Below are 27,119 nucleotides of genomic sequence, written 5' to 3'. Positions count from 1 at the left end.
AACCTGTAAGTTTCGATGTGTGAAGGACAGATGACAACTACAAACACTCTGTAGTCCTGGACTTTCCAGTCCTCTTCAAATCATTTATTTCAAGCACTGTTAAGACAATAGAAAAACAGACAATGTCACACCAGTCTGCACCAGATACCCACATGGTAAGAATTTCACAAAGGCCAGTTTGTCATTCGGGGACAAGGGGTGTCGAGTAGGGAGCAACAAGTTTTAACACACAACCACGCTAAAACAAGTGTGGCAAATATGGAGAATGACAGTTGAGCACCCATGTGAAGACACAGAGTTTATCACACACACACACACACACAGGCAAAAAAAGAGGTGAGTTCCTTGTGATGCTTTATTTTGATGTGTGACAAACCACTAGTATGGACTGCTGCAGGGATCTCCACAAAATGAGCTCTTAATTCTTTAAAATATTACAACTCATGATGATACAACGTCAAGAGAACATCAAAAGATATTATGGCGGTTTGGTGGTGATGCAAAATAAAAGCTTTAAAATCCCAAGAACACACGAGATGTATATTGCATCAGAAGTTCAGTGAAAAATCCCACACAGACATGTATATTTTTTTACCCAAAGTACAATGAACAAATGTCTAACTTGTAGTTTGAATCCCCACAATCTACGGCCATTATTCAAGGCTTATAAATTCCCATATTTAAAGTTCCCTCTACCCTGCAAAAGAAAAAGATGTGCGCCTTCATTAAACCAAGGACACAAGACACACTTTCCTTCTGTGTAACAAATGAATCTGATAAAAGACTGGAAGCATTTTTGGTTGCTGATTCAAACAGTTCCTGAACGAAACCAATAAAATAACAGTATCAAAATGGGAACAAAATTACAAATTAAAGAAGACATAGCTGAAAACCAAATCCCACTTGTTCATATCTCCTCCTTCAATTTAAAGCCAGAATCAGAGACTCAAACTCAAGAATTCAAGGCCCTTAGGATGAGATTAATAACTTTAATCTTAAAAAAAAAAATCCCCAAATGTGTTATAAAATCGTGGGAAAATTATACTGGGATGTGTAGCATGCACAATCCTTTGAGGCTGATCACAACAGGAGATTAAGACCATGCCAACTTAGGTGGCACTACACATTATTTCCATCAGTCCATCTACCCTCACAAGGTCACTTTCAAAAAAGACACCACCTACAGCTGCTATAAGGTCCACCATTGTTTATACAATATACATCAACAGCATAGGTTATTAGTACTGCAACAAGACTGTTTCCATATCAAAATATACAAAAGGAGATCACTTCGACTCATTCCTTCATCCATTCAGGGCTTCTGGTTGAATTCTGCAATTCCCTGTCATTCATTTCTTTTCATAATAATTTAACAAAAAAACCATGACGGGTCCACACACATATCTGCACTAAAATGTAAACATTCATTCATAATACACATTTTTTGTTGTTTTTTTTAAAAAAAAAAAGGAAAACAGCCAAGGAAGCCAGTTTTGTTTGTTGCATCCACTGTACAATATTTGAATCCCACAGAGAAAGAGATCGTCCTGAAATATAAATGTGCTCTAACTGTTCTACGGCTACTACGACTTGTGCAAACACTTCAGCTAGACTATGTTTGTAAGGAGCTGGACGGAGGCTTGACTCAACAAGGTATTAGGAGACAGAGACAACAGCCTGGTTTCCAAAGGTAGTCGCAAAGCTTTATCTATACACCTGTGTGTTGATCAGGTTGTGGTTTAAACCACTGCTAGAGGAGTGCCAGCACTGACGCACATTTTTTTTTTTTTTTTTTTTTTACAGAATAGACAGCAAGTGGCAGTAAAGCCAATGCATGCATGAAGCTTCGTATGTACAACTACAGTACCTCTTTTAAATGGTTCCTATGGTTAAACCATGCTTTGGCACCAGCGCGAGACTTCCAAGTATTGTAAGTTATGATGTTGATATTTTGTCCTTTAAAATCTTTATACGAAGTCTGTGTTCAGGATCGATGAGTCTACGTTCACCACCACAAACTGTATGTTAGATTTCTTCTGAGAGGCAGCACTGAACACCTTTCCAAATTCTAAGATACATTATATGTTGCAGGACAAACACTGTAGGTCTCTTTCAAAGACTCGTTCTGAATGCAAAACAACACCTAGTTCTAGGCAGGCATTGCGGTATATAATATGAAATGTGGTTTGTCTTTCGGCTGCTTCTGCTAGGGGTCGCCATCACAGCGAATCACTGTCCACATGGTTGTTTTGGCATAGGTTTTATACGCTAGATGCCCTTTCTGACACAACCTGGGGTCTGGGGAGCTGGGTATCGCACCGCCAACCACCTGAGCCGCGAACCCCTTCTACATATAAAAACAAAGTATAGTACGATATTGACTGACGTTACCTCCTCTATTCTGCACCTACTGTAAAACCACACTGAGAAGTTGTTGCGTGGCTTTTTCTTTTGTGCAATTCCTGAAATAAGAACAGCTTCCAAGCATCCAAGGCATTTTCAACAACCAAAACACAAGATGAGCATAAAAAGTCATAAATAAGTTTCTTCATTTAAAACAAAAAAAAAAAAAAAAATTTACAAAATACATCAGTTAATGGTGCCACAGTGATTTGAGAACCAAGAGAGAAAACAAGCAACTAGGAAGTGACACAGTTGGGCAGTCATTATTCCGTTAACAGTGTTGCAGGATGCATATATTACTGAGAAACATTGATTTGAATTTGTTCTTCCATCTTCAAGCAGTTGCTAATGATGACTTTGGGACTTGGTCACAGTTTTCTGGACACACATGCAAGGCCTTCAAATGTAAGTACAGTAGCAGGTCAAAGATTTCTCTTCACTTTGTTGACCTATTATCCCTGGCAAAGTGAAAAACTAAAACCCTTCTTTGTCTTTTGACTTGGCTTTCTGCTGTGTTATTGTACCCTGTGATCTTCTTCCTTCCACCTTTGCGCTGGATTCCGCCTGGGCCGTGTTGATCCAGCACGCCTTGAATGCCTTCGGCTGCGTCACAGGAGGTGTGGGGCTCGGGGTCGCCTCCCTCTCCTCCAGGTCATCAAAACTCACTTCCTGCACAGCCTCCTGTTTCTTGAAGGAGTCCCTGCGCTCCGACAGAGCTAGCTTCCTCATCACCACCACCTCTTTGGAGTGGTGGCTGCCGCCACGGTGTTGAGGCGAGGAGGTAGAGCGATGATGCTCGCTGCCTCCGCTGGCTGTGTCTTGGTGGCCTCGCTGCCCACCGATGTAAAGCCCCTGACGGCCATGCTCACCGACACATACGAACCCAGTGGCAGTATCACCCTCCATGTCCTCCAGCCCCTCCCCCTCAGACAGAGGCACCTCCATGGTGTGGCGACGGGTGCTGTAAGCCTTTCTATCTCCGTGGTAACCTCCTGTTGTCTTGTCACCTGTTAGCTTCTCTGCTGACTGGACCCTCTTGAGGAGCGGTGAGCGTGGCGGTTCTGCGCTGCGGGGACGCACAGAATGGCGAGCAATAGTGGGAGGGGACAGTGTTTTGCCATGGAAACCCTGCAGGGACTTGGGGTGACTGGGGAGGCAAGATGGAGAACACTGGGGAGAGAGAGGCTGAGGAGGTGGGATGCACGCCAGCGGTGAAGGAGGGATACTGCTGGTGGACTTGCAGCGGCCAGCTTTGGTGTAGCGACCCAAAACATGTAGGGAACTGGGACGGGCCTGTGGTACAGGTGAGTTAGGGGAACTGGAGCAAGGAGAAGAACTCGAATCTGATGCAAGGAGAGAGAGATAAAACTGTAATTTTCCTCCAGAAAAGGACAACCACAAAACACAAAAGGAGTTTGGCTACGCTCTTGCAAGTGATCCTCACTCACCTCCAGAGTGGTCAGGAGCAGGGGAGCGGCAAGGTGTGGAAGGCCCAGGAGAGAGACTCTGCGTGGGGGAACCAGAGAGGCTGTCACTAGACGACTGGTGGAACCCTGAAGAGAAGCTACGACTGCTCTGCATGGGCGGAGGAGGTGTATGCTTTGACAGCTTCTTCAAGATGCTACGTCGTCTACTGAAAAATAAAAACAATAGGTGTCAGAACTGTGATTAGTTTATAGTATTGTTCCATCCTTTAGCTGTTTCTATGCTTAAAAATGTGTGATTGTTCATTGAGGTCAGTGACAAAGTGACGTCTATCTGAAATCTAACAATCAGTGACAAACAGGAGCTCCGAAGCTCAAACGGTAATGCGTTACCTCAAAGGTACGACTTGGGTTACCCCTTCATGTACCTGTCCTGTCCGTCCTTCCTTTTGCTCTTCTTGCTGCGCCGCGCCATCTTGGCCTTGTAGCTCGCCTTTCTGGCAGGGCCCACCTTGATAGAAGTGTTCTCCAGTGCTGTCGTCTGCAAGGTCACCCTGTTGCCACTCTGTTCAAAAAAGGATGGTTAACATTAACACACATCTACAAGGCAGGAGAAGAGCCACACACTGACACGTTATCACCCACAGATAGTATGTTTAAGAAAAAGCCTTTACATTTAGATTGTTACACACTTAAAAAAACATGCAGATTTTATCTGCACAGGCGTTTATCAATATACAAAAATAATATAAAAAAATATAAAAAGGCTTCTTACCTTGAGCAGGAGCTCCACCACCTCAGTGTGCACGAGTCCCTGGACCGTCTCGCCGTTGACGTGGGTGATGAGGTCACCGGCCCTCAATCCTGCCTCGTGTGCTGGACTGCCCTCCTCAACACACTGTGGACACAAACACACACAACCTCAGATCAGAATTACTGGTCAAGCAACCATCCAATCAGCTGTTACCACTATAGACAATGTTTCACCTGTTTTGCACCCTTACATTGACTTTTGGACCCATCTAAAAGAAAATCTACAGACCATAAAAGTTGTTTTAATGGAATTTTTAGAATTAACAGTGTTGCATAATAAAAGAGATTAAATGAATATACTAAAATTTCCACACATGATGAACAGCACCAGCCACACCTGAGATGAGGACACATACCCAGACCATGTGGTGGACAGTGTAGACATCACTGTCTCCCATGTAGACCCTGATAGCTCGCAGAGCGAAGCCAAACCTCTTCCCAGAGCTGTGGATGACCACGGGAGGCCTGAGGGAGCTGATGCTGACACACAGGTCCCGGCTGGGAGACGAGTCTCTGGACGAGGGGTTGGACGAAAGGGACAAGGAAGATTTGGGGCTCGTGGGAGGACCAGCTGAGTCGTCTGGATCAGGAAAGGAAGATGATTAGAAAGGTCATGAGTTGAGTGTTATGGACATCATTTAGCTCTGACAGCGTTCAGTTTTTGATGAAATTACTTCTACCAAACCACAGTAATAATCATCCTAAAAACTGAGGTCATTCTTCTATGTATGATTTTTAGTTAAAGACTTTTCTTTGGCACAGTATTAGTATTTATGTGCATCTTGTGTAAATTACACAGGATCAAGCTGTAGAGGGCACTGTTAACATATGAATAGTCTTAGTAAATATAGTCAGATTACAGTTGTGGCTCTAAAAGACTTGATTAAAAATGATTATGGCTTGAGTTTGAGCAAGTAACTGAATCTGTACACACTTCAATGGGAAGCAGAGCAAGGGACAAAGGTTTGTTTACATGTTGTACTGATTATTATCATCCTGTCTACCTGGGGTGATGATGAGAGAGAGGCCAGAGACAGAGGCAGACTTGGGCACTTTGCCAGCTGGGGATCTGGGTTTCTCTGGGGTCTCAAGCTGATGGGCAATGCGTCGGGAGGCCCCTCTCCTGAATGACGGCCTGGTCCCCGTGCTGTTGCTCCGGAGACGAATGCGACGCAGGTTGGAAACCATCTCATCTGCGACCATGAAGCAAAGAGCGTCAGCACTGGTGTTTAACAACTGCAAAATAACAGGAGACGACAATGCATAGAGGTCTGTGTTTGTTGGTCTTACCCTCCTCCTCTGCAGAGATGGCGAAGCGAGGCATGACGTCGAGGCTCTGGGTGCTGTTCATCACCAGTGGGCTGGCACTGCGCTCTGACTGTGAGGAACTGGATGAAGCACGAGGACGCAGACTGCAAAGGCAAACACAAGCAAGATCGCACAGTCAACACACAGGATTTCAGTAAAGACTGAGATGAGAATCTCTTTTAGAAATTGGGCAATAAATATATTTATTTAGAACTACGAGTACTCAACTGTGAAAACAGCAGCTATGGACCAAAAATAACAAAACAACAGACAGCAAAATTCAAAGATTTACCCCAAATTCTCTCAGTTTCTATTTGCATTTACATATGCACAAGTGAATGAGCTGAATAGTTATGCTATTTCTCAGCAATTTACTTAAATTCATTTGGAGGACAAATATTACCTTGTGGTCATTCATCATTATTTATTATTTATATTCATTAATACTGGTTTAATCTTCCAAAACATGGCAATTTGGTCAGTAGAGTTCATGTCAGGCATTTATGTTTTTACTTTATTATTATTTTAGATATATTCCAACAAAGGTTTCAACAGTATCTCATAAAAAGAGAGGACATGCACTGCATTTCCATCTCACATCTTTCATAAAATCAGTAGCTAACAAGGCAAGAAGGAGGGCTGTGTTTTTTTTTTCCTCTCATAATAAGGACATCACTCTCTCTGGTGTTTCATGCTCTCACCTCCCTCTGTGTCCATCTGCCCTCCTGTCTCCACTAGCCAAGTGCTTGTGCCCGTCGCCAGGGGAAAGGACTCCCCTGCCCTCCCATCGCTCCTCCTTCTCCTCGCTGTGGCTTCGCTCCGATGACGACAGGCTCTGGTTGGACGGCGTGGAGGTGGACAGGTGCTCCGTGCTGCTGTACACCTACAGTTAAAGCAGAAAGTGTGTTGAATCTTTGCTCTGCTTTTGTTATGTATAAATACTTCTTCAGGATCTCTGGAAGAGTGTTTTTACTGAGAATTTACACCATTATTTGTATCCTATAAATGATTAGGTTATTTACATTTGATATGTATTTTAATAGTTTGGAGTCTTTGTGAGGAATCTGCAATCAGAGCACAAACAAATACCTTGCTGAAGCGGTGGGCTACAGAGGAGAACTGTCGGAGCTCCAGAGATGATTCATCATCGTTGGTTTCATCATCATCTGAGCCCAGATGACAGTAGCGCTCTGATCGGGCTGCAGGGATCACAACGACAGCGCATTAAAAAATAGAAAACTGGTGACATTGTTTTTATCCTACTTGAAATTGCCACGAGGCACCACTGACAGCCTGCTGTCACAGTACTGTGCCCTGCTTTGTTTCTAACCGAGGTGTGTCTAGCTTAGTCTGTGTGCGTGCAGACAGAGATATATATTTGTGTTGTAGTTAGGTGAGTGCATATTACCTCCTGAAAGGCCCTTTATCCCTGTATGTTTATTAGTGAATAAATCCACATACTGTCAAAGTAACTGGTGTCCTCTTCAGTCTCTAGTTGAGGTATGAATTCAGCTTTCTGCCTCAGGAGCCCATTCCAGTCCAAACCCAGAAAAAACATATGCATCTTCACTTCAGTGGTTCCACCTGAGGAAGAAATAAGACAAGAACGTTTTGTATGTAGAGCCTGGTTTACATTACTCTTATGCTAAAATCTGAGGACTGCTTCACTTAATACCCTCATGTATCCCTTTCTTGTGAGAACATTGAGTTTAATGATTGGAACGCTTTCCTCTAGAGCTAAGAATTATTCTCATCATCAATTAATCGGATGGTTATTTTCTCAATTACTGGTCCATAAAATATTTTCAATGAAATATCTAAAAACACTAAAACGATAATCGCAGTATCCTACAGCACAAGCTGCTGTAATTAAAAGACCCAGAGTCCAAAATCCCCATAATCCCCCCCCAAAAAATCAATTTACTGTGATCAAAGACCACAAAAAAAAATCAGTGAATTCTCACGTTTGAGAACCTGAAACCATCAAATGTTTGGCCTCATTAACACTGTCATGATCGCAGCTTTGAAGTGAACATAAAACTATGTGCGAGTTGGACAATTTCTATAAAACGAGGCCACAAAAATCGCCTGAGCTTCCTACACCAGAGCTGAGATGTGCACTTTATACTGTAGGCAAAAGAACAACTTTAAATGTTTACATGTCATGTCATCCCTGGCCCTCAAAAACTGAACAGGTAACAGTGACAAGAAAATCTGTATGTGCCCCTTCTTGGCCAGCAGACGGTCACACTGTTGTGCAACCTGGAACCCAGCAGGCTATACTCCAGAAAGCCTAGTCCACCAATCAATCATCAGTCCCTCTGCCACCAACCTGTTCCCAGACGCTCCAGAGGACTCTGTCTCAGCAGTCTGGTGATAAGGTCCTGGGCATCAGTTGGCAGAGCGTCCTCCCCGTCTGGCCAGATGATCTCATCTAGACAAAGAAGCACATATCAGTAATCTAATGATGGGATTTAAAATTATCCATGTATAAACTTATGCTGACATTACAATAAAAAATAATAACAATACATTAAGTGTAAGGGTCTCTTACCATTAACCACCTGCCCAAAAAGCTGTTCTGGTGTGTCTCCAAAGAACGGCACACAGCCCACTAAGAACTCATAAAGGATAATGCCCATGGCCCACCAGTCCACAGGCTTCCCATAGCCTTGCCTCAGGATCACCTCTGGAGCAATGTACTCTGGAGTCCCACACACCTGTACGGACGAAAAACAGAAAAATTAAAGTTAAGGTCATAAACACAAGAGATGAAGAGAAGACAGGATGAGAAGAGACAGACCTGTTTGTCGATGAACTCTCTGGTATCTTTCTCAATGTGTCCTTCATACAAGTTGGTGGTCATGTTCATAAGACCAATCTTTGACAGTCCAAAGTCCGTCAGCTTAATGTGTCCCATGGAGGTGATTAACAAACTACAAAGGAAGGAAACACAAAAAAATGTTTAATCAGACACCAACTCCAAATCATAAATCTTAGATTCAGTGAAAAACATCAAAGGCTGAACTTTGGCTGAAAGGCTGAAAAATCTGCTCTGCAAAAAGTCATAGCAAATCTAAAAAATGATGAAAGCTTTGAAGACATTGCCGGAAAGCAACGAAAGAAGAAATGAAAAATGTGAAATGTGTGGGACGGTTCTCTTCTGTGACTGGTTGGAGACTCACTTGTCAGGTTTGAGGTCTCTGTGTACGATGCCATAGTTGTGAAGGTACTCTAACGCCAGGACAGTCTCTGCAAAATACATCCGTGCCATGTCCACAGGCAGAGGGCCAATGTTCTTCAACAGGTTTGCACAATCCCCACCTTAAAGGACAAATGAGGATAACATCTCTGTCAAATTTAACAAACATTTAATGGAAAGACATGACACCTTAATGCGTATGCATCTACAATCCAAACCACCCCTACCTTCCACATACTCCATGACCATGCAGAGGTGCCTCCGTGTCTCAAATGAGCAGAACATAGAGACCACAAACGGGTTTTCAGCAAAGGTTAGGATGTCTCGCTCCACAAACACCTGCTGGATCTGGTTCCTAAGAATCAGGTTCTGCCGGTTGATCTTCTTCATGGCAAAACGTTGACGAGTATCTTTGTGGCGCACCAGAAATACGGCCCTGTGTGGAAGGACAAAGGAGTGAAGAAGAAATAAGGGACATTACAGAACAAACTGTGTGTGTGTGTGTGTGTGTCAGTGGCGGGGGTTCATTGAGAGATTTAATTAGGAAAAAAAGGCAGGAAAAAAAGATGACTTGAAAGAAAATTGCCCAGACAAATTCTCAGTGTCAACACAAAAATACTACGACAACACATCCTCATTTTAGTTTCCTTTCTGCTTTTATTGGGCACTCTGCGGTGTCCACAAAGAGACTGAGTCAGTCAAACGCAAACAAAGAAGTCTGTCTTACTCACCCATAGGCGCCATTGCTAATGAGCTTGATAGTCTCAAAGTCACTCTCCAGTGGTTTCCTGCGAGGAGGGGTGCAGGCTGCTCGGCTCTGAATCACACACATCCAAAAAAAAAGAGAGAGAGAGATGGGAAATAACAGGAGATTAATTGCTACATTACTTACTACTTACTGAAAAACATGAATCCATGCACTTCATGACTTCATTGTGATAATGAATGAAGGATTTTTGTCTGCCTGTATAAACAACTGCTCCACTTAAACTGACTGTAAGTGACCCCTTCAGCGTCACTTCTGGCATTTTATATTTCTTCAGTACAACTTCCACTGCCTTTAAGATTCCTTCCCCCCACCACTATTTATTCTGTCAAACCCAAAGTCACTTAGCTACGTCTTGGCTTCTCAATGTAAGCTTATACCTGTGTCGGTGTTGTGTCTCCAGTGTCATCAGACTCCCTGCTGGCCGACCTGTGACTCGGACTTGTCTGCTCCAGATGGACCATCTCTGTAACCGCATTAGACACGCACATTAAACTCCTTTCATCTTAAATGAGCTCTAATGAGGACAATGAATGTTTATTCAACTGTCTGCAATGATACCAACTGACTAATGATGCCCAATAAAACTAAATCAGACAACTATCAGTGTATTCGTTGCATATCAGTGTGAAAAGCAGTGCTGATATGCAGGTATGCAGAGGAAGTGTTTTGATGTTCTCATCAAATAGAGCAAAGACACAAGCTGCTTGACTGGAGAAGGAAGGACACAGCAATAGAATGTGATTGTGAGAAAATAAAAGGAAACTGAACACAAGTTGGCAATTTTATCTTTTGTTGGTTCTTCATAGATTGTTTTCTTCCATATATCAGATATTTAGAGAACATTTTGTTCACATTTTGTAGTGAACGCTGATCTTATTCAGTAGGATGCAAAACAAAGTCATTTTCAGTAGCTGTGCACTAAAGGAAACTTAATACTGTAACATAATAAGATAACACTAATAATTATGGCTTCAATAATATCATGCTCATCTAGTGCAAAAATACAGTACAATTCAATTGAAAGAAAATAATATAATGCCTGGACAGAAAGATGGAGAAGACAAAACAATAAAATAAAAACAATGGGTCAGGGCTGCACCTTCCAGGGGATCCCTGGTGAGACCGAGCTGGCTGATGATGTATCTGGGAATATCAGTCTTGATGCCCTGGCCCACCTTGGCTTGACCCTCTGCAGCTTCCAAACGCTGGTAAAACTCCTCCGGATCAAACTCCTGGAGAAACAGAACAAAACACAACACTGGTTTCTAAGAGAGTACAAGAAAGTGTTAAACAAGAAATACTTGAAGAGAAAAGCTGTAAACAACGCACCAGGAATCAAACAGGAAACACATGTTGCAGTGCCTGGAACAGCATTTTTCTAGTATGATCCAATAAAGTAAACACAGTAACACGTACCATGCAGTATGAATGTTACTGCAACAAACATGAAACCCTCATGACAGAGATGGTAATGTTCAAGAAGTGGACACAGTCTACTTCTTGGCTTCTCCTTGGCTTGTAGGACAATTATCTGGGCTAATTTCAGAACTTGTGATCTTGAATTATCAGCTGCACACCTACTGCCCATATTAAAGGAGTGATTAAGAACTGAAACTCAAAAACACCCTTCTGTCCAACCAGTCAAACTTGCAGTTTGGGTTATTCCAACAACAACTGTGTTATTATTACAGCAAAAACTATCATTACTACAGCATATCATCAATGTATGCGAGTCACCTGTCATACCTGCATTTGAGGGGACAGTTTGTTTGTTCAAGGCTCTGAGCTGGTGAACATAATGTCGATAGTGAGTCACTTTTTCACATAATCACTACTTGCTGAACGGGTAACAATGACCGCAAATGATTCTTACCAGACACTCCAGGAGCCTGGCAGGCCTGGAAATGATGATGAGAATCTTCTTGACCAGTTTGGTGATGATGGTCACCTCCTCGCTCTCTGAACGCTCGTACGCCTGATCGGCAAAGGACAAAGGATGATGGATTATTATTGTAACTTAATCCAATTGGCACGAGCCATGAGGCAGCACAGCTCATCCACAGAGGCTGACTGCACTGTGCTCTGGCCCACATTATTTTTAGCATCCATTTCATCTTCTTACATTATCTGTTGTTGATTCAAGGGATTGTGGCTGGTATTTAGACATATTGCATCGAGGCTCATTTCAGCTCAAGGCCAGGCCAGATTAATAAATAATAGCGAACACTTGCGAACATACTTTTATTAACTCTCATTGTCTCCATATCTTAGTCTAACACTGCCTTGCCTTGGTCAAACAGCAGGTACAGAATCTGTGTTGCAGAGGTGGTAAAAGAATGATGTCAGTCAGAGTTCAGATTAGTCAGCTGATAATCAGACCTTCTACAAGATTTGTGTTTAAAGGTATAGTCCTCCAAAAGAAAAACAGCATTATAAAACAGCAACTACGAAATCAGAGAAAAAAACTAGCAAGCATAGAGACAAATTAAAACATTTTAACACATGGCCATAAGGGACCATTTGCTTAAAATAAACGTTTTATAAGCTGGGAAATTATTTTCTTGGCCAAGATGAAAAAATAATTACATAAATGTGGTTCAGTGGAAATTATAGACAAAAAAACCGCTATCCCTGCTGGACCCTAGGATAAACCAAGCTACTAGGAATACTGGATGAACACAAAAAGCACTGCACTGACTGTGCTAACTGTCACACTATTATAAATGAACTCCATGTTAAATTATCCAACTTTCGGAACAAAAAGAAATTCACTCAGAGTCTGCAGCAGAAGGCAGCATTTGCTGCAGTAAAACTGTTGGTGGAAAGGTTATGTAATAAATCATTACATAATCAAACACTTGACCACTGCACAGATCTATGTAATAATATAAAATGACAACACCATTACTCGCCAGTGAAGTGGAATCAGCACCAAATGAGAACCAATCAAACAAACAATTTCAACTCAATGTTCCCAGCGCAGCTACAGTATAGCATGCAATGTCCCAGAGGGCAATCTGAGCTACCAACAATCAGAAATCCACTCGCACTAAATTTGAAGGAACAAACACGGCTGAATGGCTGAATACTCATCAAAAAAAGTGAAATTAGGTGTATGTGTTTCTTAAAGTCAGATGGAAAAAACATTTGTTGAGGATGAAATACACCTACCTCATGCAGCAACTTCTCCAGCTTCTCCTGTAGCTCCACAAAGTACCTAGAGGTGACCAGGCCTTTCTGGGACTTGTCCAGACAGTCTCTGGCAAGTTCAACCAGTTGGTGCTGAATGAATCCCAGCACACCATCAGCCAGGGGCAGAGCAGTGTCTGGGGAACACTCTGCAATGATGTCGAGCAGCCGACCCTCCATCTGGGCTGTCGCCTGGGAAAACATCCAAGATGGAAGACTTCATTTAAAACAGTGACAGCAGTATTGTATTAACAATTTCTTTAAATCCCACTGCTGAGTGACTCAAGGTTTTGACTTTGCCAGAAGCGTTAAAATCTCCTGTCCTGGTTTCCATGTATTAAAAAGCTCATGCAAACATTTGTAAATGGTCCTTTAGCATGCAGATAAATTAGTGCCACTGAAGATGTTTAGTAAATACAGATCACAGAGAAGGCAAGAAAAAAAGACAAGAAAAGAACTGACTATACCTTAGGAAAGCGTTCTTTGTAGACATGATTCATCATGACAATCTCATTGTCAAATGTTCCACATGTCCGTCCAGGGCTGCATGAGAACCAGACAAAAGAAACAAACAAAAAAAAAAATTATCAGAAATACCACGTACCAACAGTAAATGCCATACAAAACATTTGCACAGATAAAGTTGATAATTTATGGGTGTTAAATTTGAAGCATATAAAAACAATGGAACTGACTGGCAAACTTATCAGGGAAGGAAGGAAGAAGCTCACAGAAGCTTCTTCCTTCCTTCATCATGTTTTAATTCAAAGCAACTGGTCTTTTAAAATCCAGATATCCTAAAACTGTGAATTTCTTGTGAGTAAATTACAACTGAAAGTGTTTACTGCCACCCCAAGTCATAAACACAGCATGTTTGAAAATGACACTGATGTGATTCAGATCAGGTTCTCGTCTGCAGTATCCATGACCACATCTGTTGTGTGCACAGGGCTTCGGTTACCAGAGGGCACCTTTTAAACTGTCCATACATGTTACAAATCAATGAACTGTCATCACAAATGTTAAAAATAGCCCCTATACATCACATACTACAAATAACAATATCTACATGTGACAAGCACTTTACTATTTCTGGGCAACCACAACAGTTGCACATGCAGTGTGGTTGTATTTGAGGGCAATACCAACCGTTAACCCCTTGAGAACTATTTGAGGGCAATAAGAAATGCTTTACACACCCTTCTGAGCTATTTTGGAGGAACACGGACACTTGTAAGTAATTTATTTCCATAGTCAATATATGCAGTAATTTGTAAGTGTTTTTAACAGCATTACAAAAGTAAATTACATTAATTTAATAAGCTACGCAGTCAAGCAGTTTAGCTGGTGGAGTTTTCTCTCTGGTGTAATTGTTAGAGGGTTTGTGGAATCTCATGTTTCATCTGTGAACAGCTGATAAACCACAGGTCTCATTAACAAACCATCTGAAAGAAAATGTTTCTTTGCTGGTTGTATAATCTTTGCAAAAGTCTGACTTAGCTATATAATCATATTTTTAAATCAACATTTTTTTAAAATCAACTTTAAATTAGAAACCTATATGTTAAGATGTTTATTCATTAATGATGATAGAGACCTCCTTGTACACAAATCTTGACTGCAGCCTCTTCTCTTCAAACAGAAAACAACCGCTTCCGCAAAGCTAGAACAGCAGCCATATCTACAGTATCTAGAACCTTCTCTGCCAACCACAGGATGGCCCTGTATATACCGTATCTATCTGTGTGTGTACAGTATGTGTAAGTCTGTTGTAAACGCAGGAAAACGTCATAAAAAATAACCACATCAAGTTGTGTCCAACACCCTCCACAGCCCATCATAAAAGTCTCCAGCAACCTTGCAACTTACCACCACCAGAGCTATTTAGAGGGCTTTTTGATGAGGAAATAGTACGTTCTAATCCAGGGGATTAGCAGTAACAAGCACAGAGCCTTTTTCCAGAACCACATAAAATAATTATTCCACCATATTCAAATCCTCCGGGCCAGTATTTCATTATTGATAATCATACATGAAAGACACTCATCATTGAGAAGCTGAGCTACAATCTTAGCAAATGTGCACACTGCTTGCTCGCATTTCTGTTTACAGATCTGCTAATAAGTAGCATACAGAAGCTAACTGCAGACTTTTCAGTGGCTGCAGTGCTGCTAAAAGTTAATTTAGTCTCTCATTAAATTATTTTAAATCCACGTTTGGGTAAGCAGCTGCTCAACAGAGGGAAATGTACAAGAGGTAAGGTGCTCTTTGTATGCCTGGAGCTTCTGGAGGTGGCAGACTTAACATGAGCTCCATAGCTCACATCTTCAATCAGTACAGCATAACTTTCCAAGTACAGTGGAGCAACAGCAGTGAAGTGTCACACTGTGGTTATAGTTGGACCTACACCTGAGCTGAGCCAAAGAAGTGACAGGTCCATGTTAGCTAAAAGGAAAGTTCTCCTGGCAGAGAAGAAACTTTGGTTCAATGATGAAAAATACATATGGTAGTTGTTTTTTCTAACCTTTTTATTATTATATATATTATTACCAATCATGGCATTGATGTTCAACAGGTTAGCTATTTAGTTAACTATTGACCTACAAGCTTAAAGGATAGCTTGACTAACTAGCTAACACAGTAGTGCTTGACCTCATTTCAGCCACAGAGGAAAGTGTGAGGCTAAGGTTTGAGGTTTTAGCTTTAGTTATGTCAAATCTGGTTATAATAGTATGTAATCTATTGTAAAATTCTTTTTCAGAAATGAACATTAGTAATGTAATCTTTGGTGGACTTCAGTGCCAGACCTCATCACATGAATCTTCTCTCTTGTCCAATTTTAAGGGCTTTATTTCAACATGAACCTAAAACCTTAGTCAGGAGAGCTGTGGCTCTTTGGTTCCACCCATTCAGATCAAACTAATCCAATGAGATTATCTCCTCTTCCAGTGCTGAGCAGTGTTACAGAAATGTGTGTGTAACAAAAACCAACAGCCCGTACATCTGGACAGTATAGTTACTGTGTAATGCTGAGCTACCTGAGACTGCGTGAGCGGAGCCTGACAGGGGGCGAGGGGTGTGCTCCTTCTTCATCTGCCACGCTCTCTGTACTCCGGAAATGCTTGAACAGGAAGTGGAGATCATCTTGTGTGGGCTGGAAGGGCAACTGGTGCAATAACTCCTGGGAAGAAGAGGACTTGGAGGGAAAAGCACACAGGGGATAAAGAGAAATGGGGTATGTACAGAGAGAAGGGAAGCAGTGGGAAAGAAGAGCTGGAATTAATTTTAAGTATGTGGTAAAACTGTCAACCAGTGAATGCTCAAACACCCCTTCTTTCCTATTTGTGTCTACTTTTATTTGCACATTTGTATCTTTGTCAGGTTGAGCTTCTGCAGCTTTGATGGTATAACATCCTGTGTTAAAAGGCTTCCTCTCGTATGAGAGTCACACCACTGCTCTCTCCGATTCACTCATTATCCTCTTAATAACTGAGAGTCTTAAAGGCTTTCATGTTCCACTATAGATCTGAATCAGACTTAACACTTAACAAGGACGTGCTGAGAAAGGCTGCAGTAAAGTAAAACATCATAAATCCCTCTCTACTTTTAAAAAAGGGACTCCGTGAGATTTAGTGTTCTGCTCCCCTGAAGCAGGACTTTTTTTCTTTCCTGCTGGAGCATGCCCTGAGGAAGGCTGCAACAGCTGTTGTGTTGGCCATGCATGCATTCGTTTTCTCTTTCCGAGCCAAAATGTGTGATACGGCAGCCTGGAATTTATGAGAACTCCCATCTGGCCGGGGATCTTGTGTTTCACTGGAGGAAGAGCAAAGGGAAGAGTGGCTCATCTGACTGGAGGAAAGAGAAAAGCCTAACAGAGGGAAAAACTGAAAGGACAACAGAGAGAAAAAGAAACAGAAATACAAAGAAAAGAAAGCGAGAAAGAGCAAGGAAGAGACTGAGAATAAGTGCTAAAAAGGGGGGGAGCAAGATACCCTGAGGAAGAAACTAGAGACATGTCAGAATCGGGTGAGAGCAGTATAAAGACCTCACTGACAGCGAGCCTGAAAGGGGCATTGTGCAAGGAGGGCTGACCTCACCGTCTCCAAACCATGTGGTTGGCCATACAAAATTACAGCCGCGACAGAGCAGCCGGGTATTGTTTTTCTACAACCAACTGCAGTTTCAGTAATGACTCTGAACACAAAATCTCAAGATAATCACCACAGAAACCATTAACAAATAACTGACGGGTGTGGCCGGGCAACTCCACGCGCTCCCTTCGTTTGACTTTTCCCGAAGGGGAAAGCGGATTGAGGACAAGTGAAACGTTGTACAGTCCCGTCTCATTTGTGACGTCATGCAAGAAAAAGAAACCATGCATTTCAACAAGACCTGTGTTATTATAGTGATTAGACTTATTATTCCTGTACTTTCCCTGGGTCTACAGGGGCCGGGCAGAGAACAGCTCAAATCATTTTGGTATGAAGTCATTCATTTAATAATGACGGTCACATGGTGAAACATTAACTATACTGTATGACTTTCCAACCGCTGTGAATTTTTTCTCTTTAGTTCCACCACAAATACTAAAGTTATTGCTAGCCAGGAAAAAAAACACACCATATCAAGTACATTTTTGTATTTAAATTGTTGCATATATATATAACTGTGCATCTTTAACTATTACTGTGTAAATCATTTCAGGAAAACTCTGGGAAAGGAATCTGAGGATTCATTCCTATTTCCCCTCCGTGGTGGAAAGTGTGATAAAAGGCTGATGATGGAAGAATGCATCATCACTGGATATGCATCCTGTTATTGCTGAATCATTAAAGGATACTGCATCCATTTCCAGTCAGCTGTTCTGTGTAGAATCAGCTGCTGCTGAAAGTACGGTCGACCAGACCGTCACAAAATAGTGTTTTTTAATAGTGTTTTAATGTGGAGAGGTGCCGTCAGTAGCTTCTGTGACCCAGACTCATTGAACAGCCTGGCAGCAGTGCAGAAATATTCCCTGCTAAAATTTTCAAGCGAGCCTCGCCCTTCTAACCAAATCAGAGGAGGCTAAAGTCAGGGGTGGGAGCTCATGGCTGTCAATCAATACAAGAACACGCTTCCGGCTTAAAATCCTAGCGAGCTGGCTGACAGGCTAGCAAGCTCCTGATTCCTGCATTAGCTTTCAAGTCTCATGCTAGCTTAGTTTCCAGAACGTGTGTGTGTGTAGCTTTAACTGCAGAAGGCACTTTGGTGATGTATATGCAGATAAAGCAATTTATTAAGGTTTCATTTTCATAGCAGGGTGATGATTATCACTTAAAAGTCTCTTAAATAGCTACCAGCCACCAGCATGGAAGCAAAATCCCCAGTAGTCTTAATATGTTCACTGGTAAAATCAAACTGTAGTAATAAAAGTGAGGAAACATGTGGAAACCTGTTCATGTTTTCAGTTCAGTACTGGGCTGAGAGCTTCATATCAAGTTCCCATCTTTCACCTTGAGTGGTTGGTCAAAAGGTACAGTACACTCTTTCACAGTTCATCTAAAATATGGTCCAGGTGCAGGAGACTTTTATAGAAGAATTTACTAGAAAAGGGGTGTTTTATAAATCAACAACCATTTATAGGTGGATTTATTTCCCTGTAACACCTACACTATGTGTAATGTGATGGGATTTACAGTTCAGTCAGTCAGCGCCATAAGTTTACAAGACACCACGGCACTGTAAACTGATTGATACGGTGAGCATAAGTAGCACAGGAAGCTAAATGCTCCCATGGCAGTGCTTTGTAGAGATGTTGAATATTTGACAAGGGAAAGAGAGAGAGAGACCTTACAGAGTATGGTGATTACAGGAAGACAAGAGAAGAGGAAGACACTGAGACACAGAAACAGACTCAGCTTACAGATACTGATGAACTGGGTGCATTGGTGCAGTATCCAGATGAGGGAACTGAGGCCACAGACCACCTTCGTCCATCCGCTCTGCAGAGACAAAACAGTAGCACACTGCTCGGTGGTCGCTTGTTCTTTTACATAACACTGCACATCCTGTTGACACGCTCCAGTCTTCAGTTTAACCTTTTTATACCTGCATAGCTTAATTTAAAAATGAAATCTTCTCATGCACCTTTGAGGACTGAAAGACCATTTGTCATTTTCTTACCTTTCAGTGCGGGCCAGTTGGCTACACGCATGCAGAGAGAGGAAGACACAAATGGGGAAGGAGAGAGATATAGAAAAGAAGAGGGGCAGGGTGAGACACAAAGTGAGAAAGAAAATCAAGTGTTTAATGACAGTTACAGAGTGAGTCTGGCTCAGAGCCAGAGTCCTGTTTGTCTGTCACAGCTCTCAAGCTAGTGGCGGTCTGCTGCTGAATACCGGCCAAGCTGCTATCATACTGCAGCACTGAGACCCACATACATTTAGCTTGTGACTAATTATACACACACACACACACCAACAAAATACGCTCATAAACAATGTGTACGTAGACACCATGAAGTACCCAGCCAGACCGCTACATACACACAGGAAATCCTCAACCTTCATGTGTGAAATTTCCACTTGTAACATTTCCATATTTTCCATCCGATATGGCACTCTGGGGATGTGGCCCAATTTCTCTCACTGATTCAATCTGTGATGACAACGGTGGTCAAATGTTTTCTCGCGCTAACCAGCTCTTGGGGACATGTAGCTAAATCAGGGGTGACACAGTGAAACTGGATGGTTCTGCTCTTCTGATCTGAGGATTGGTGAGGTGTTATTAGAAGTGTGTGTTTTCTCATCTGGTTCATATCCAATATGTATGCCACCCATTATATGCAATTAAAGCCTATGCTACTAACACTAGGTTGCTGTATTAAGGTCCTTCAAGGCTTAAGAGGACAGAAGCCGAGATTAAAAACAAGGTTTTCAATCGATGATGGAATCAATGCCTGAGGTGTAAAGGGGAAAAAAAACTACTGTGGGCCAGAGTGTTGGCAGTCCTCACACCCCAAGGTTAAAAAAAAAAGCGTCTTTAATGGTGAAGCGGGGGCTGCAACTAAATGATTATGCCTCACCCTTGGGATGGTTCCTTACCACGTTTTTCCTTCATTTGCCTCAAAAGGCTTTTTTTTTTCATGGACGCAGCTATTGCATGTCTGGCTATTCCATGTTTACATGAAAAAAAATTTTTTTTTTGCACAAACAGCAGGGCCATACAGCTTGCATGAATAACAAATAAACCCAGTGGAGTTCTCAAAAGTGCAGTGACAGCATCTGTCTACACACTGGCAGCTTAAAAAGTCTCAATAAATTTAGATGAGTCATGCAGGCTCGTGCAAGGCAATTCTATCAGGAGACATCCCCTCTCCGTCCCTGGGCTTATGGTGCAATATGCTGCACTGCAACATTAAATGCTAATTCATAACACATGATAGTTCAGATAGGCAGCATATACATTTAAAATACATTCAGTGAGACAGGAGCAGCACATTCTTGAAGCCTCCATGTCTGCATACTTTGTTTGTAGTATGAGCCTACGTGTTGCTGTTTTTATCCCATAATCTCCTTACTAGCAAGTCAATAACACACTGTTTTCTGCTACTGTACCACGATGCCAGTTTTATCTACCGTTCCGCTAAATCTCAGTGAGTCTACACACAGTTGCAAGAAGCGTGATGAGAGGGCAAGCTCTGCAACTTTTTCCCATAATCACAGGAGTCCTGAGTAATGAGCGTGAGCAACAACTCGCGGTCTTAATTGGCTTGACAAATGCCAAGATCCATGTCCAGCAAGTGGCCCTGGGGCCTTTCAGCTGGTCAAACTTGCTTCGCCATTGCCTCATTGCCTCACTACAGGGGATAAAAGGGAACAAGCCAGGGCATGTTCATTATTCATGCAACTCATGTTTCCTCCAAAAACCAACAAATTTCTCAAAAGGCTATGGTTTAAAAGAAGATAACAGTACTGATGCTCTATTTAAGTTATTATGAGCCTGTTTTTGCTCGGTTGAGAATTAACCCTGCTGAGGGGGAAAAAGTCACTAATTAAGCAGCTTGGCTATCTCTTAACTCTCACTGCAGGTTCTGGTTACTACTGTTGAATGAATAATGGATGGAAACTGTATTTCTACTGGCATTTATTCCTTCGGTTTCGAACTTCAGCTGCATGCAGTTTTATCCGATCACATCTTTGTGGGAAGAAAGCTGAACCCACTCAAAGGCTGAAATATGTATTTAATCAATGAAGTTGTTTTCTGTTTTTATGAGTTTTAACTTTTTTTTAAGTTTATGCACTGAATAGGGAAAATATTACTGTAGTGAGCTGGCTGAACCAGAGTACCTTAGACCAAATCCATATTAAAGACCATTTGAGTTCATTCTCACCTGCGGGCAAACTGAAAGTTGGCAGAGGTGCTGGCAGAGACATTTCTGGGGCTTTCTGAAGGGCTGCTGCCAGCTGAAGAGACAAAAAAAAGCTATTAGTAACTTTGAAAACGATGAGGATTTCTAAGAAGCTACGTATATGACTGTTTGTGTGTTGAGTCGTGTCACCTTGTTTTAAATGATCAGTTTCAAATTTGCTCAGAGATGGTAATCATAAATTTTTCTCTTTGAAATTTTGTTTCACAGCACATTTCACCCTGAAGCAATCAAACTTGATCACAGTAACACTCTCACAGAAGCTAACTAGGTCTTGTCCTTGCCTAATCAAAGGATCTCAGTTTCAGCAGACAGCAGGGAGTCCTGTTGTTGATCACACCACACCACATACTCTTAAAAAGGTCACTAAGGGGTTTTCATGCCAGCCCCGGAGGGCAAATGAAAAGCCACACCCTGAGTCATTTTTAAAAACATGGGTGCACAGAATGAATGATTCTCCTTATCAGTCAGCTGGATCGAGGAATGAGTGGCTGAGAGGAAGCTACAGAAAAAAATATCATCATGTGGTGGGAAAATATTGTATGTCTTCGGCGCTATACTGTTGGCATGTTATAATCCAACAGCAAAAACAACTTGATGAACACCAGAGGGAAACCAGTGTTGGTCTTATGACATACAGCATCAAAACGAACACAAGGCAAAAAGCCATTACAGCAGTCTCCTGTCAGAGATGAAACCATTCACCTCATCAGCCTCTTTTCTCTCACTTGTCTGTTTTTCATAGGATCATACAGCACGCCCAGTGAATCTCCGCTCTAATTGCCAAACAATATCACACACTGAGGCGAACAGACACGCAACTAGGGACACACAAGTACCTGTGGCAAGTGGGAGAGGTGAAAGCGGTCGTGAGAGCGTGGGCGACGGGGTCCCAACCGCCAAGCTCCTTCTCTTGTTGTTACGGGAACTGTGAGAGGAGGAAAACAAACAGAAGAGATAAAACCTTTGCTTATGCAATGCAATTACAAACACAATCACCCAGAGGCATATGATGTTTATCAGTCTTTTATCAGTGCAGTAAACAGTCACGTAAAATAAAACACGTTCAACCTATGAACTTCAGTTGTTGATCGTGATATGGTAAACACTGACTGGTGATGGTGTGTATACAGACACATACTGGCGTAGCTACAAACATGTATGTATGTAAATATATAAACACACACACAGACACACACAAAGTTGTGTATGTACAGATACCAAAGTAACCAAAACAATGGAAATACCAAAAATAAATGAATATACATGATGGTGTGAGAATGTGAGAAACATCTGGAGGTACCAGCGCTTGTACCACTTAAAGCACCTGATCCTATAAAAACAGCCTTGGCTGGTTGTTAAACAATGAAGCAGAGAAATAAATGGATTCAGAGCCTCCTGTGACATAACTGTACTCTCCATACCATTACAGATCCATCACCATGGATGAACACAATCTTTATTCACAGCCAATCCATAAGTTAATCAATGATCAGCCTGTTTTTCCATTGCAAAGTCAACAAGCATCTTTGGATATAAGCTTTTTCTAAACAAGATATCAGCTCTGTCTAAGATACCCACTTTTAAAAGTTCATGATGTTGAATTCTGATTTAGATAGTGCCAGAGAGGTGTTGTTTCAGTTTTGCTGTTATTTTTCATTTTTGACTGAAAGTTGTTTTCACTCTGCAGTGCATCAACTTGCAACCGGTGTTCCTCTTTATTACTGTGCAGCTTTTTTTTTTGTCAACTGTAGAATCAGTCTGTCATTTCTTCTGAGCCCCTTTAAAAGAACTCATTTGCTTTGAAACATCACATGTCAAAGCAGTGACCCGATGACCTGTTTAAAAACTGGCAGATACTACGCAGCGGCTTTTCTCTGACTGTGACTAAACTACGCAGATGCCAGTGTAATTACGATGCAGATTCTTCAAAGTTCAAATCTTATTTTGTCCACTTCCTGTATGTCTGAGTGTATATATGGTGCCTGGATGCTTCTGTGTGTCTTGTGCTACGTGTGCTAAGCCCTTCATTCAGTATATGACTGGGGTTCATTTTTAGATTGTTTTTGCATTTCCCACAAAGCTGGGTGTAATCCCATCATCCTGGTGATGTTGATGCCTTCTCTCTTTCTTTGTGGCAGTGACCTAAAATAATTGAGGGGCTGAGACGACAACAGAGCCTGACGTTTCTGGGTCGGTGGTGAGGCAGATTCGCGCAATATATAGCCCCCAACCCAAAAAGTGGCAGAGACGGCAGAGCAACAGAGCGAAGAGACAGCCAATACGTGCTTGACTTTGGCTTCAATATGTCTAGGACACAGCTCTGTGAGCATGCACTATTTTATTCTTATCAGAAAATAAACAGACACCCTTTTCACACTATGGAGCCGGGGGCAAAAATGGCATGAAAGCATCTCTGTCTCACGTCATGAACACGTGTGGCCTTATTAACAGTTAGCAGTGATAAGGCTACTCATATTTGGGACTAACAAAAGTGGTTTGTGGTGTGTGTGTGGCAGGCAGCCATGTAGCATGATGAATATAGGCCACTGAGATGCAGGCCTGCAAGTTTCACATGCGTGCTGATGGTGAAGGGGAGGCATTTATTCACTGAGCTTCATTCAAATCCACACTGTGCTGAATGGGTTTACATGACTGATACATGAAACCTAGCTGTATGGAAAAAGTGGATAATTTGACAGACTACAGTAGCTGGCTTAAACTGTATTACACTGGTTTATTTCTCTAGAGTTTTCCCCAATTACTGTTGATACCACTGAAAGCAGCTACAGCTGTACTGTATACCAGGATCACTGCTAAATATTTCATTACAGAAATACTGGGGTTATGACATATAAGATAAAACTGTCATAAATTACGATAACGTCACTCACTGAGTGCTAATAACACACACAGTCCTTACAGGGCATCAAAGGCGACCGTTGCTGCTTTGCTTTGTGAGGGCTGATTACATTGATCTCTAAGATAAACTCACATCCTCAACGCTACAGTCCCACTAACCACATCTGTGTATCGATCGGTACCGGGACTCTGTGTCGTTTTATGCGACAGCTGGCAGCAGACAATGCAGTCTGCACACACACACACACACACACACACACACACACACACACACACACACTCTACAATGGCCACGTTTCTATGTCGGAAACAAAAACTAGGGCGGATGTAACAGACACATACATTAACGTACTGTAGGCTCTCACAGTCACCACGGTGGCGTTATGAATCAGAGCTGCACCGCGGCAACGTTACCAAACCCGGCGGGGGTTGCGTTTACGTGCCGTGAATCAAATAGCTCAACACAAACGTTCAACAAATTGCCGTTTGTCAGACAGTGAACGGCACAGCTCTGCGGGGAGCTGATGACAACTACAGGCAGAGCAGACGTTTTCGCTTTGCGGCAGTTTAGTCCAGGCTATATCCAGTTTGTCTGCATATTAAGGGGGGGGAAACTATACAACGAAAAAAAAAAAACAGGCTATGTTGTTTTTACCTTTTTGATCTTTTCATCATGGCCCCAGTCACAAAACTAGTTTTGTAGCTCGGCAACACGGTCCAGTAGTAGTTCTGGTCAGACATGGTGCTGGTGCTGGTGGTGGTGGCGGTGACCGATAAAGCCAATCCAGATATAAGATTTATCCTCTAGTTAAAGCGGGAGCATCGTGTTACACAGTCTCTCCAGCGGAGTTGTTGTTACTCGTGGTGCTTAGCTAGGCCAGTACACAGTGTCCAATAGCAAAAACTCCATTCAGCTTCGGTACAAAGTGACCCCAGACCCACGACACGGCAGCTCTGTGGTACTGAGCGACAACAACGGCCATGTCCGCTCTGCTCTATCTCCCTTCTCCCTGTTACCAGCAATGTTTCCGAAGCAGTCCGTCTCTGGCGGGACGCGACATTATCGTGTGATACCTTCGCCAAAATATGAAGAGTGATACAAACTTTCCAGCAACAGAACCGTCCACCGCACCGCGCAGCCGCGGCAACGCGAGCCGGAGGGAGGAGGGACTAATGAGGCCTTCATGCACTGTCGGAATTTTCACGACATCGACCAAAACAAGAAAGAACCACCCAGGGACTAAAGAACTGAGGGACTGTGTATTTCTACGAAATCCCAAAATCAGTTACGTGTCTACGTATCAGCTACGTGTCTAAATATCTTAAAAACAATAAAGGCTAAACGTGCACAGCGAGTCGTATCTAGGTCATAATGGTCAGTTGTGGAGCTTACGAATGGCTGTGAATGCGGCATCTTGTCATCAGGGAGCGTTGAGATCCTGTGATTTTCATGGATTTCAAAAACTGCACAGCTCATGTTCCTGTGAGTTAGAAATGTTTTCTTACATTTTAAACCCCAGCCATTGTTTGTGATAAGAAATGAACAGCTTCAAAAGCAGGACTATACCATATAATAAAGTACATGTGATGTTTTATATTTCAGCAATAACTCAGTGTTGGACTAACAATGGACCAAAGCAGGGAAGTGACCTGGGGCATTTCAGTGTCAGCTGGATTTGTTTGGGAATTTCTTTGCTGCTTGTGTCAGAATTTTACATGGTGTATATTACCTTCATGTGATGGTGTATGATACATTCTTGTTTAACTAAATTATCACAAACAAGCTAGTCAGTTAATGGGTTCACAGTTTTTCCACAGTCATTCCCAATCCAGCACTGTAGTCTATTATACAGTTTAAAATACATGATGAAGAAAAGCAATGCAATAAAATTACAAAATTTTATCATGGACACACCACAGGTCCCTAATGAAATATATGAGTGTTTTTTTCCATGTGTCTGATCACTTAGACATATGTGGTGCTGCCACAAACAGTGACAGCTGTCAGCTCACACACATACTGCATTTAAAGAATGAACATGCCCTTGTTTGTCTCAAACACCTTACTGAAAACTATAGGTCAGAAACACAACTGTTTTTGTTAAATTATTTAAGATCTTGTTGTTATCTCTGCTGACAGTATTTCCCATGATTCTGATATTTCCTCTGACTCACTGGCGGTGGAACCAGCCTGACTGAATCGCTTCATTAAAGACAGGGGAAAGTCCCTGAACAGGTTAGAGTCGGTGAAGAGATGGATGTTGTTCTGACTGGGACGCTTCACAAGCAAGTTCCTTCATGTTGTTCACATGTGTCACTCCTCTGTTAATAAACCATCATAAGATCTGTTGCTCCTGTGTAAAGTTCCCATTAATCATCAGCTGATTGCTTACTCGACTTCTGGACAGGAAGAAGATGAAAATCTGATTCACAAAACACAATAAGCATGGATTTTGTTTCACAACAATAGAGGGGCTACTTAGTGATTCTCAGTTACTGATAAGATCTCCAGTAGCTCTTCCCTCTGTATCAGAGGTCTTTGCACCTTCACTCTATCTCTGCTCTCCCTTTCCAAGTTTATGTAAAACCTGTCTGAGCAGTGAGACTGTCCTGTCTGTCAGGCGATCCTCATGAGCAGTTTCAGAGGAAATACAACATGCAAGCATAACAAAGCTGACAAGTGACAGACACCTGGCTGGTCTGGTTTTGGGGGGGTCAAAAGGAGACAGAGGCAGACACTGA

The 27,119-nt window shown here is 42.2% G+C and overlaps 1 protein-coding gene across 2 annotated transcripts; it reads right to left on the bottom strand.

The window, feature by feature from the left end:
• Nucleotides 1–1,462: 1,462 nt before the first annotated feature.
• On the bottom strand, nt 1,463–25,479 carry mast3a (microtubule associated serine/threonine kinase 3a). 2 transcript variants are annotated; one of them, XM_041054390.1, is made up of 27 exons: nt 25,033–25,479; nt 22,355–22,443; nt 21,480–21,552; nt 19,271–19,291; nt 19,011–19,089; nt 16,147–16,304; nt 13,576–13,651; nt 13,091–13,300; nt 11,793–11,894; nt 11,019–11,151; nt 10,297–10,382; nt 9,882–9,967; nt 9,378–9,586; nt 9,134–9,272; nt 8,752–8,884; nt 8,503–8,668; nt 8,281–8,382; nt 7,410–7,532; nt 7,038–7,147; nt 6,650–6,831; nt 5,931–6,052; nt 5,645–5,833; nt 4,997–5,220; nt 4,603–4,725; nt 4,256–4,392; nt 3,852–4,036; nt 1,463–3,746 (listed from the first exon to the last, which is right to left on the bottom strand). In XM_041054390.1, the coding sequence occupies exons 1-27, from the start codon at nt 25,116–25,118 to the stop codon at nt 2,878–2,880; spliced, it is 4,212 nt and encodes a 1,403-aa protein (XP_040910324.1). In that variant the 5' UTR covers nt 25,119–25,479; the 3' UTR covers nt 1,463–2,877. The 2 variants fall into 2 exon arrangements, with proteins under 2 accessions (XP_040910324.1, XP_040910325.1); XM_041054391.1 differs by lacking the exon at nt 19,271–19,291.
• Between the last annotated feature and the right edge of the window lie 1,640 nt (nt 25,480–27,119).

The sequence above is a fragment of the Toxotes jaculatrix genome, chromosome 14 (assembly GCF_017976425.1).
Source record: "Toxotes jaculatrix isolate fToxJac2 chromosome 14, fToxJac2.pri, whole genome shotgun sequence".
In the NCBI taxonomy this organism is placed as follows: domain Eukaryota; kingdom Metazoa; phylum Chordata; class Actinopteri; family Toxotidae; genus Toxotes; species Toxotes jaculatrix.
The sequence above is the reverse complement of the archived record's forward strand: the minus strand, read 5'-3'. Positions and strand labels throughout refer to the sequence as shown.

Coding starts and splice junctions, on each gene's coding strand:
- mast3a (XM_041054390.1), bottom strand. CDS start 25,118: ATGTCTGACCAGAACTACTACTGGACCGTGTTGCCGAGCTACAAAACT. Junction 8,885..9,133: donor AGAGACCTCAAACCTGACAA/GTGAGTCTCCAA, acceptor CTTCCTTTGTAG/TTTGTTAATCACCTCCATGG. Junction 6,832..7,037: donor TAGCCCACCGCTTCAGCAAG/GTATTTGTTTGT, acceptor CTTTAACTGTAG/GTGTACAGCAGCACGGAGCA.